Source organism: Embiotoca jacksoni, unplaced genomic scaffold, assembly GCF_022577435.1.
Source record: "Embiotoca jacksoni isolate LCO1_2020_lvr unplaced genomic scaffold, fEmbJac1.0.p SCAF_7, whole genome shotgun sequence".
Lineage (NCBI taxonomy): Eukaryota > Metazoa > Chordata > Actinopteri > Embiotocidae > Embiotoca > Embiotoca jacksoni.
In genome coordinates, this window is record NW_027185425.1 from 19970860 (window position 1) to 19982986 (window position 12127).

A 12127-nucleotide genomic window follows, 5' to 3' on the forward strand; every position below is an offset into this window, starting at 1 on the left:
AAGTTATTGTCGACTTCCCGATACTTCACCTCCCGAGAATCTTTCTTTAAACCCCGCCTTTTAAACTTGCCTTTCTGTAGCATTGCATCGGTTTATCCAGTTGCATTACCAGCTTATGTTCTTACTGATATATTTACTGTTTGCACTGGCTTTACTTGACTCGTAATCCTTTGAGTATCATTTATTCTGGGTTTTACTCTTTGGCTTTACTTTTTTGTCTTTATTTGGCATCATTTAAAGGAGTCGCTGTGTACACAATTAAATTAAGGTTGTTAATTGAATATAGGATCTTCTGAAGCTGAAAGTTATTTTATTATTTTTATTCTACAAAAGATGTCTGACCAAATAATTCAGGTTGAGTTACTCAGCAATGTAAAACCAGAGATATAACCCATCTCATTTCCCTAAAAGATCAAAAAATTTGCAAAAGAAATCTTAACTTATTGTCCAGTTAGTGGATTTTTTTTATCAATTGCATTTCGTGGTTCTCATCTGTGGATAAAGATTGCTTAATTGTAATTAAAATGGCTTATTTAGCCTCACACAGTAACTTCACACTCATAGTTGTCACAAACCGGCTCAATGCTTGTGACAAAGAAGAGGGGAGACGAGACGTTCAGATATATTGTAAAATCAACAAACTATAACCATAAAAGGAACAAGAAGGTGTGAAGATGAGTAGCATCAGTGATGAAAGTAATGCATGGGTGGGTGAGAAATGTGTATGCGATTATTGAAGGTGAAAGGTAAAGTCAACTGAACCAAACCAGGTGATGTGGAGCCTAGGAGAGAGACAATGAAACACGGCTGGTATTTACAGCACTGGTAGAGGCCAACATTACAAAAGTGTATCCAAACTTGGTCACGGAGTTCATACGTTACCCAAGATCCACAATTAAAACTGTTCTATTTCCGAGCTGCCATTATCCACAGAATCCCACCATCCTCAGCAACCTTGGTACCAGAAGAGCAAATTAAGAGGAGGAAAGGCAGAGATGATCATAGACGAGAAGGGAAATCAGAAACTGTAAACAATATGGATTTAGAAGTATTGCACAAAGGATAGCGCATTCTCGACACCCTTGATCTGGCGACTGTCAAGTTGTGTGACTGCAGGAATAACGCTCACCTAAACTTGCAGATCTGTGAAGAAACAACAGTGAGTATGGTCAACAGAATCAAGTTCAACCTCCAACTTTCGTAGTACCTATCAAAACGTGGATCCAGAATGAGCACCAAAGCTCATCACAAGTATCCAACACCACACCCAATATCAACCCATGTGCTTGGACCAAATTCTAGCAACCAAAAACCAATCTGGAATTAAACCTGAATATCAAACCAAAGTATCTAACCCAAAGGTTCCTCTCAACAAATGTCTCTAGCCGACCAAAACATCCCACGACGCAACACAAAGAGGAAATCAAGCTACAACCAAGCCCACACAAAAGTTACCAGACCAAACTTCCAAATTACACACACCACATTATTTGAAAGTGAACGACAAACTCACTGTAACAGCTTAGTCCTGTCTGAATCCGACCAGTGCCTTGAATCTGCATGTGACAGGCATCTTGCTATCACAAGTGGGTTCTTCCAGCACGAACGACAACAGTCAGCTGACGCAAGGTTTCTAAGGTGTTTATTCCACCAAATACAAAATATATCGTAAATACTACACAACTTCTGTGTCCTCGTCTGTCTAGCAGCCACCCTGCTACTCCGTCCTCCATAGTGCTCGTCTGGTGACCTGCTTGGGTTTTTATGTGGGTTAGGAAGGGACAATCTAATATCGGGTCATTATCCGTTGCAGTGTTTTTTCATATCCCATGTGGCCAGCCATCGGGTTATAGTGAGCCGCCTGGAAAATAATTTCTGTCCGTGAGCTGTCCGGCAGCTTTTCGACACCAACAACTGGGTTTTTTCCTGTCCTGTTTGAGTGTCACGACTCACTCTATACAGCCTGTCCCTAATCAATGAAAAGTGCAGATATGACTGTGCTGCGTCAGGGCACACCAACTGACCATCAATTTTTATCACTTGGTCAAAGGCAAAGCGTAGAGTATCATCACGAGACTGCTCAAGTGGAAAATCCTCCATGGAGTGTAATTCGGGAGCCGGTGGAGTCTCCACGGGAGGCTCCGCTGGTTCCTCCTCCCCGTCTGCAGTGTTGGACAACCTCGCGTCACCGCTGAGCACAGCACACATATCACATGACCCTGTCTGTCGTGAATGCACCCCCGCACATTGCCCCATTAACTTATGAAATCCTGGCCAATCTGTTCCCAAGATTAGGGGGTGCGTAAGGCAGGAGCTAACCGCAACCTTTACGCTATGTTTTTTTTCCCATGTATCTAATTTCCACTGACACTATGGGATACTCGTGAACATCCCCATGCACATACCTAATCTTCACCCACAATGCCTCCACCAATGCCCCGGGCTGAACCAGGCTCTGGTGAATCATCGACTGTGTACAACCCGAATCCACCCTCGCCTGATGTACACCCCCTGGATCCTTACCGGAACGCGGTATGTCGCCCCTGGACCGGGGGAGGGTGTTGGAGGGCCGGCAACCCGGATCACCTGGCCTACGTCCATGAGTGGACACTCCTTCCGCAGTGCCCGGGCCGCCCACACCTCCAACAGTCCTGCCCTGTTGTCTGGGGGGCCCCCTGTAGGTTGGGAAGTGTGCCCGTACCTGCTGTGACCTGTGGAGACAAGATAGGAGGGAGAGGGCGAGGCAGCGGAGCTGGCAGTGGCCGAGCCGGGAGCTGGGGCTGGAACTTCCTCCGAGGGGCAGGAATCGGCCGAGCGGCCCCCCCGCGAGCCACCGCTGTCTTCGTGACCGCGGGGGTGGTCCTCTGCCAAAGTGATGGCGGTCCCCAGCGACGCGGGACTGTGGCAGCGGACCCACGCTGACGTCTCGACCGGCAACCCCTCCACGAACTGCTCCGTCACCACCTTCTCCAGCACGGCCTGCTCCCCCGCCGAGCTCCCCAGCTGCAACCACCTGGCTGCGGCATCCCGTAGCCGCTGGGCGTGAGCGAAGGGCTGGTCGTTGGGCCCCAGCCTGGCTTCGCGAAACCACCGTCTGTGTGCCTCCAGGGAGAGGCCAAGCCGGTCCAGGATAACTCTCCTCACGTCGGCGTAGTCCTGTCTGGCTACAGGTGGCAGCCCTAAGGCCGCCGTTTGTGCCTCCCCAGCCAGGAGAGGCAAGAGCCGAACCGTCCACTCCGCTGCAGGCCAACCACATGCCCCCGCGATTGCCTCGAATGTCTCTAAAAATGACTGCATGTCATCTGCTGCAGTCATTTTGTGCAGCACCACTCCTGCTAACGTAAGGGAGGGTGGCGCCGGGGCGGCAGATCGTGCAGCGAGCTGTTCCAGTGCGTGGGCCTGCCACTCCGCCTGGCTCTGCAGCGCCCCCAGGAACTCCCGGTTGGCCTCCGCTTGGCTCCTCTGCATGGTCGCAGTCTCCTCCAGCATCTGACCTAGGGTGACGACCGGTGGAGCTGGTAAGCCCCTCTGCTGCGCGTCCGTCTCCTCGCTGGGCCCCACATTGGGCGCCAGTGTGACATGCATCTTGCTATCACCAGTGGGTTCTTCCAGCACGAACAGCAACAGTCAGCCAACGTAAGGTTTTCAAGGTGTTCATTCCACCAAATACAAAATATATCGTAAATACTACACAATTTCTGCATCCTCGTCTGTCTAGCAGCCACCCTGCTACTCCGTCCTCCATAGTGCTCGTCTGGTGACCTGCTTGGGTTTTTATGTGGGTTAGGAAGGGACAATCAGGGATGTGATTCAGCTGGGGATAATTAAGCCCCTTCCAGGCACCGTTCCCTGAACCACTCCCCCACTCAGTCCCTCCTGCAGCTGAGCCAAACCACGCCTCACCACCACATACCCCCACTGCAGGAGATCTGTGTAGCGCCGCCCCTATCAGAATGCACCACCTCATAGTTGACATCCCCTTGCCATGTGACTACAAAGGGCCCTTGCCACTTGGCGAAGAGTTTCAAGCTGGAAGAAGCCCCTTCCAGGCACCATTCCCTGAACCACTCCCCCACTCAGTCCCTCCTGCAGCTGAGCCAAACCATACCCCACCACCACACTGCAGTATACTTAAACAGAAAGGAAAGTATCCCAAAGAAAGTCACCAAATCTGGGAAGAAGGCAATGGATTATAACCAGAAACCATGGAGGATTACTGCCCTGATGCCTCATGGTCATCAACTCTGAACATATCTAGCTACAGGTAAAGCCATCCTCACAACCAAGCAGGAAAACACTTCTCCACAAACCTCGAATGGAACACTTGGGAAAACCAAACTTGGGGTAACAAGTGAACAGGAGACCCACCCCTTTACCTACGCTAACTACAACCATTGAGCTAACTTTTCTGAACTGATTCTGATCTTTGTGCCCTTATTGTTGTCTTGCAGGAGCAGAGCGGGTCATCTCTCTGAAGATGGAAATCCCAGGTTCCATGCCACCACTCATTCAAGAGATGCTGGAGAATTCAGAGGGCCAGGACGGCCAGAGCAGCAGCAGCAGCACTTCAGCCGAGGCGGCGGCCAGCCCCAGCAGCAAGGGCAGCCCCGGGAGTAAGGGCAGCAAGGGCAGCAAGGGCAGCAAGGGCAGCAAGGGCAGCTCCGGCAGCAAGGGCAGCTCCGGAAGCAAGGGCAGCTCTGGAAGCAAGGGCAGCTCCGGCAGCAAGGGCAGCTCCGGAAGCAAGGGCAGCCCCAAAGAGGACGCGGCTGCTGTTGATTCACCGGAGTCCTTGGACACCGCGGGAGCTTCGGTCACGCCGCCCAGCGACGAGCCCTAGGAGGCGCCCACCGGTGCTTCCGAGACTCGCTCTGACATTCCTTTGCACAAAAAAAGAAAAGCCGGGCAAGGCGTCAACCCCCTATAACCTCCCTACCCCGACTCTTTAGCTTGGTATTATGTTATCTTTATATACTCGTCCTATTTTTCGCTCCAATTTCCCCTAATTTCTCTTCTTAAAAAGAAAACGTCAACACGGAGGCCTCAAAGGATCAGTGCTTTGTGTATAATTCTGAATTGAGCTCTTATTTGGCGTGGTGTTTCTGGGATGGGGCCGTGACAGGAAGGGCGTGGCCCTCACCAACCACCAGAGATGATACTCCTCAGGTCTCCTGTGTAAATTCTTATCTGCATGACGGGAGTTTGATAAGTGGTTTCTCTCGCGCTCTCTCTTTTTCTCCGTCATCTCTTTTCATCTCTCGTATTGTTGGCATAGATACATTGTACATACCATTGTATGGTTAGATCTCTGTTTCTATGATGAATTTTGTGGTGCTTTTTTCATTGTCTTAAATATTATCTTTGAGGCGATACATCAAGGTTTAAAGCAGGACTAATTGTGAGTCTTTCAAGAAGTTATCTAGAATGTTATTGCATATAGACATTATTGAAGTCTTTTATATTTGTTCCTATTTAAAACAGTTTTTGTCTTTTATAACACCTCTTAGTTCATGTTTCCACATGAATGAGTGTACATCCAAACCGCCAGAATGCAAAGCTTCTCTCCATATCGACAGCCGAGTCTGTTCAACTGTTTCCTCAAAGAAGGGAAGCACAGCAGCAGAAGCCTTCGATACACACTCATCAGACTGGCTGTGTCTGTTTCACTTTCCAGTCTCGACGTGAACCGATGAGACCCGACGGAGCAGATTAGATTTACAGTAAGGCAGTCTATGAGATCAACTCATTTGGTGGCTGTATCTCCTCAGTAAATCAATTTACCTCACTGTCGGAACAGATCGGGGATATTAGGTTGCTGATAGATGCCAGAGATTTTTTTCAACAGGCTGTGATCATATAGGATGCAATCTTCCTTGTTACCTAGCGTACTTCAACTTGACTAAGACTCAACTTTAACTGTGTTGCACTTTATTATCATCATCTGTCCATTTAAGAAGTTTCACATGTTTAACAGTCTGCTTTCCGAGGTAACAAGTGTCTTTTTACTGGTTGATTTAAATGAGGAAAATGTCTGCTTTCGCAGTAGTATGCTTGCTATTTATTAATCCATTTTCCCCCAGCATGATTTCCATGTTCAGTGGAACAAGTACAAAAAAATATGTCTCATTGCCAGGGTAGCTAATTTATCAGAGAATACAGATTCTGGCACGACAATGAGACTGAGATGAAAATAAATCCTTGAAACGGGCATCATGTTCCCACATCAGTGTCAAGACTGTCAGGTTGGCCTTCTGCTTTCTGAAGCAGAGACAGCATTCATCTTGCCCATTTATATTTAGTGATATTGCAGCATTCCAACATCTTAGCAGTTACCATGGTGATTACATTGAAAACATTAATTAATAGGAACTACAGTAATAATAAAAAAAATTTAAAAAAAAAAAAAAAAAATCAGACCCATATGACGTGAAGCTGCAGTTTTCCTTCAGTTCCTTCATGTGCTGGACTGCAGCAAGTTCGGACATGTAAATAAGAATGACCGTCATTGACCATTTGTCAGGTGAATGCTGTGATTTCCTGTTTCCCTTTCAAATTAAAAGCCCTCTCGCATTTAATACATGGTCCATCCATACACTTGGTTTGACCTCTTGTTAGCTAGCAGTGATGGTGTTAATGCTTCAAGTCCTAGTCTGATCACAGCCTATGGCAGCTTTGACTTCAAAATGAATCCCTGAATGTCAGCCTAAAGAGTGTGTATCTACTGCTGACAGCATATACTACCAACCGCACACGAGCTCTGTTATGGCCTTATGAGCAGAACTCCTCAACCCGCTTTTCTCTCCCTTCTCAGAAGTGTCTTGTTTGAACCGGTGAAACATGGAGGCAATGCAATCCTTAAAACGTGCTGATGACCGAGCTGCGAGGGTCGGGACGATTGTACACTAATGTAGAAAGCACACGGTGGGGTAGGATCCACAAATCCAGTCTGAATGTTCGCCTTGCTCTTCAAACTTGACAGTGTAAGCTACATTTAACGATGCAAAAGGAGATTCCAGATGACCTTTAACCCCTCTCTCCACTCTCTTCACCCAAAACAAAAGTGCAGTCGAGTAAAGCTTCTCTTTGGACAGTTAATCCAACTGAGCTCTTAATCTCATTGGCAGGGATGTGGGCAGTGTGTTTTACATCAGACGAGGTGGTCGCACTGAACTTAAAAGATGATCCTAAAAAGCTGCTTTTCTCCACAGCCGAGGTCAGGTATAATACGGAACAATAAAAAATAAACTCTGTTATATCCTCTTATAGGACTCAGATTCCTCACTACCCCACTGTCCCTGGTGGCTTAATAAGGACTTCATTTACTTTAATATCAAGTGGCTGTTTACTTCCAGCACAGGGGCAGACTAACTGTGGCACTTACTCATGTTGAAACTTTAAAAGGTCACTGTGGGACTGAAACTGAACAATATGAAGTCTAACAGCAGAAACCACAGGAAGAGGCCAAGTTTAACTTTAAACTAATTAAGCACAAAAGTTTTAGATCACAGTGAATATTGACATTAAAACATCCTTGGAATAACTTTCACACTCCTTCTGAAAACATGTTTCTTTATTTAATACCGGATGCAGTAAGTAGGAGTTTTAGTTTCGGCATGAAATGAACAGAAGTGATGGTTTATAAAAAGATATTTGTGCCAGCAGGTGCTGAAATAATTTCAAGCTTAGTATGAAATTTTGAATTGATCAAAACCAAAATTCAAGTTCAGACGGTGGTGGCTCGACGCACTGATCAGTCAAATCATTGAGTCTGTGTTCTTTCATCTCACATTTAAAATTGTGCAAATCTACGTTTTTTGTTTTTTTTAAGTTGAAATGATTTTTCAGAACTTTTAGCCTAATCTGAACAATAGTTGTGTGGCGATCGACAGTTTTTGTTGGGACGTGAATAAAACAAAACAATCTTACTCAAAGTCCCTTACTCGCTTGTTTCTGAGCTTTTAATGTTTACTTTATCAACACAAAGAAGTCATTTAGGTGACATGGAACTGGTTTTTTTTTGTGTATTGCTTGATTTTGAAAAAAAAAAAAATCCATAAATGCTTTCTTGTTGATAGTCAAATGAGAGAATCAGTACCATTGTCAAGTCTAAGCGTTACTTAGCATAAAGACTGGAGTGAGCCTACCAACATCTCTAAATCAGTTGACAAACTACCATTTGTGTTAGTGTTACGTGCTGAAACTATTTTTTTGCAACAAGTAACAGGATTCCTGGACGTCGCTGTTGATCACCAAATGAAAATTAGAGCTCATAACACCCCTTTAAAACTATCTCTTTCAAAGTTAGATCTGATTATTCATTCTTGATTTTTGTTGTCAAATGATATAATCAGAATTTATCAAAAGTAACTTGAAAAATATCATGATGGCCTGTATTAAAAATCACTCCTTATTGCACTACATTTACGTTGTGCCATTTATATGAAATTATAAACAGTCTCTTCATTTGTGCTTCATTCACAGAATGTCACCAAACACAGAACAAAACTAATTTGTCCAAAAGACACTTAGTTCCTTAAATATAAATGCAAATTTAGAAGCTGTTTCAAAAGTTTCAAACTTCACTGGCGCCTGTTTTTTGGCACAAATATCGTCCCATACATTAATGAGTCATTCAGCGTTTTGTATTTGATCCCAAACAGAAAAGCATGACAACCCTTTAGGGCAGTGACGGGTTTTGGGTCTCAGCAGCACATAATAAAAACCCATCTGCACTCCATCCCGGCTCAGAAATACATATCATAAGGGAAACCAGAGCTGTTTCAGTTTTTTTGTTTTAGCGTGTTTGAATGTGAATAATGTCATGGAATCTGTCAGAAGAATGATATGCAGTGTTAAGGAATACTTTCTTCTATGTCAATGCAACATAGGAAATGCTCTCCCTTGGTGCTCTCTCTGTCTTGCTCTCCTGGTGAGAGATGAAGGGAGACATCTTGGTGTTTTTCGTTTTTTGTTTTCTTTTTCTTTCTTTCTTTTTTTTTTAATCTGGAAGACCTTCACAGCCGAAGAATGTCCACATCCACCCCTGCAGCATCAGGCCAGCCCTCAGGCGCCTGGATGCAGCAGGGAATGTTATCTGTTCCTTTAGGAAACAACTTCACAATGCTGAATTACTCTTGTTCGTTTCTGTTGAATGTTGTACCGACGTAACTGTAATACTCTACTATCTAGCTCACTGCAGAGATGTTATATAAATGGTGTGTGCTTTGCATTCCAATTGGCAGCTCTGTGGAAAAGATGCTCTGTTATTTGTCCTTGGAAACATCAACTCAAAAAAACAAAAACAACAGAGGGACTGGAACAAGGGCTGATCGGAACATCCGGGTCATACAACACAACACTGTATGTCATTTAGGACACAGAAACCCAGGAATGAGCAAGTCACCGCAACACAGGAATGGTATGTTTTCCTGCTCCAGCAGCAGTGTGCCCCCCCCCCCCCCCCCCACACACACACACACACACACCACCACCACCACCACCAAGCCAGGAAGCCAATCAGCTGTCGTCAATCAGTCAAACACAATCAATTGACAGCTATTTGGTTATCAGGTCAACTAATGAGCTAGGGTTTGACCGATATGGGGTTTTGATAACTAACAGACATTAATCAGCTGCCGTCAATACTATGTGCCAATCAACAGTCCAAGGTAAGACAGATCTTCAAATTCTCAACTAACTACTGCCCTCCGCTGGGAATTTAAAGCTGCACTTACCAATATTTTTAAATTAACAATTAAAAAAAAGTGTAATGTGAGAAGGGTCACTCGCAGTGACAGATGGAAGAAAGTTTTAGGCCCTTTTAGTGTTTTGGTTTTCTGCCTGCAGGAGCCAGAAGTGACCATATTTGGACGGTGGATCTGACTCGATCTGATTGGAAGCCCGAGGACACTACGCTCCACCCACTTCTAGACCTGACTGCACCACAGGCCTGTCAGTCAAACCGACACGCCCCCCCCCCCCCCCCCAAAAAAAAAAAAAAAAAAAAAAATCATCGCTCTTTGAGGCCTAATTTCTAATGAATGATGGGATTTTTTTTTCTGATTGCCCGCCCAAAAACTAATAAGGAGTGATTTTACCTAAAAACATCAAAATAACTGCAGTTTATGGTCCTTCCACACTGGCCTCATTTTTCAGACCCGGAAGCTACGTCCACTTTTATATGCAGTCTATGTTTGCAACCAGTCTGTGCAGTAGTGATCAAATGAGCCACACCCCTTGAACTTCTAAAAGCCTAGCCACAGCAGTATTGAACACCCAATCAAGTCATGAGAAGTACTTCATGAAAAAAACAATATGGGAAAAGATTATTGGAAGTGGACTTTAGTTTGGCTCGTCCCATCCGCTAACATGGAGGGATTGACTTGGTCGACACTGAACAGGCCATTCGTTTACTTGGTAACTAGCTGCGCAGCTAATCCACAGCCAGAAAACATGTGGGCACACTTTTAGGGGTGTAAAAACCCCGTACCAGCCCCACATATTGGTCTAACCCTAGAAGAAGGAGCCAGAAATCTTGACTGTGAACTTCAACATCAATCATGAACAGTTTCTCTGTTGTCCGTCCTGAAGGTGTTTTTGGTAAACGTCCCAAAGTGTCCACAGTGAGGAGAAACTAAATGCTCCGCTTGAGCCTCCGTACCCGGCCTGAGCACTCGTGATAGGTTGTTACGAAGTGGGAGGGTTAAGGTGAGGGACTGCCTGACAGTGAAACAACCAATCACAGCGGAGTAGAGCATCCCTCTGGCATGCTGGGTATGCAGGCCCATCACAGGCTTTTTGTCTCCTGTCCACACTCGCCTTTTCCCATCAGTATCAGAGAACCACACTACCACTCATTTGCAGTGTTGTATAGTTGTTTTAGTGCGAGACATGACGCTGACATCTCAGTGGGCAAGAGGGTGGAAGGGGGATTTCTCCCATCAGCCCCTGCTGCCAGCCCGTACGGTGCAGATGACCTCGGGAGCTGCTCCGAGGTTTGAGCTTCAGTCTCTGCTCTGCTCTCCATTTTAAATATTGTCTTTGTTTGTACATTAACATATGCTTTTTATGTTCATATACTGTTTAACTTTACCATGATCTGTCCTGGCAAAGTAATAAAATATATTTATTTTAAAATACCGGTGTGGATATGTGACTAAAACGTGGTCTTCTTTACAGCCAACTCATAACGGAGCTGAAATGAGTTGGACCTGGTGCAGCAAGACGTACGTCCGTAAAACAGAAGTCGTCCTCTGGGGACCACAAATGTGCTGCATATGAAAGCATCCTACAGCTCGTTCATTTCTGTGTTACACCCTGCTTTGGTTCACTCTCGCCGCTCACTGGCCTCGTTTCCAACTGCAGCAGGCAGAATAAACCACTTCATTAAAGCTGCAGGCGGAGCCATAGCAACATGCTAACTAGCAACAGATCAAATAAAGACTCAAGTTGCTTTGAATTTGTTGGAAGTGTAATAAGAGCACGTGCTTGCTAACATGATCACCATAACTTTGGAAAGAGAGAATATGTGAATATCTTGTTCTGCTGCCTCTTGGTGGCCAAACATTCAGTTACTGCAGCTTCAAAGTCTGGTTACATCACTGACGGTTGTTCGTGGGACCCTGGAACCCAAATAAAAGCTGCGCCAACATCGACTGTTTCAGGACTTTGATAGTAAATTCTCCTGTAAAATTGTGCGAGCTTCTTGTAAATTTCATGACAACTGGCCTATTTAGTAGCACTTGTTTACAACTGGACATTTTGGATCTCCATAAAGTAAATTTGTTGGGACTCTGAATATTGACAGAATGAATTCTTGTGTTGTGTTGGGCTGTCGTTGACACTCGCTTTCCACTTCTAGAAAAAACACTCAGTAAAAAAGATGTTTCGATGTTGAGTTATGGAGCCACATATCATCTCGTCATCCTCATGGAAGGGTTGTGCTCTCAGCTTGTTATAGAACAACAGCATCAACTTCAAAACACAAACGTAAGCCTGCAGTGCAGAACTTGACGCAGGTGAGGACAGGAACGGTCCTTGCATGTTCTTATACAATCTTGAACAGAGCTCTGCAGGTACCTCCACAACCGCCTTTTTTTCTGAGCAGCTGTGGGTGGAGCTTATGACCTGT

The 12127-nt window shown here is 45.3% G+C and overlaps 1 protein-coding gene across 2 annotated transcripts in view; it reads left to right on the forward strand.

Annotated features, from left to right (window-relative positions):
* Window positions 1–11133, forward strand: part of LOC138214491 (retinoic acid receptor beta-like) — a 195437-nt gene extending 184304 nt beyond the window's left edge. For both annotated transcript variants that reach the window (XM_069176158.1, XM_069176159.1), the window contains one exon: window positions 4452–11133. In XM_069176158.1, coding sequence (XP_069032259.1) covers window positions 4452–4837 — 386 coding nt within the window. In that variant the 3' untranslated portion in view covers window positions 4838–11133. The remainder of the gene's footprint in view (window positions 1–4451) is intronic.
* The last annotated feature ends 994 nt before the right edge of the window (window positions 11134–12127 follow it).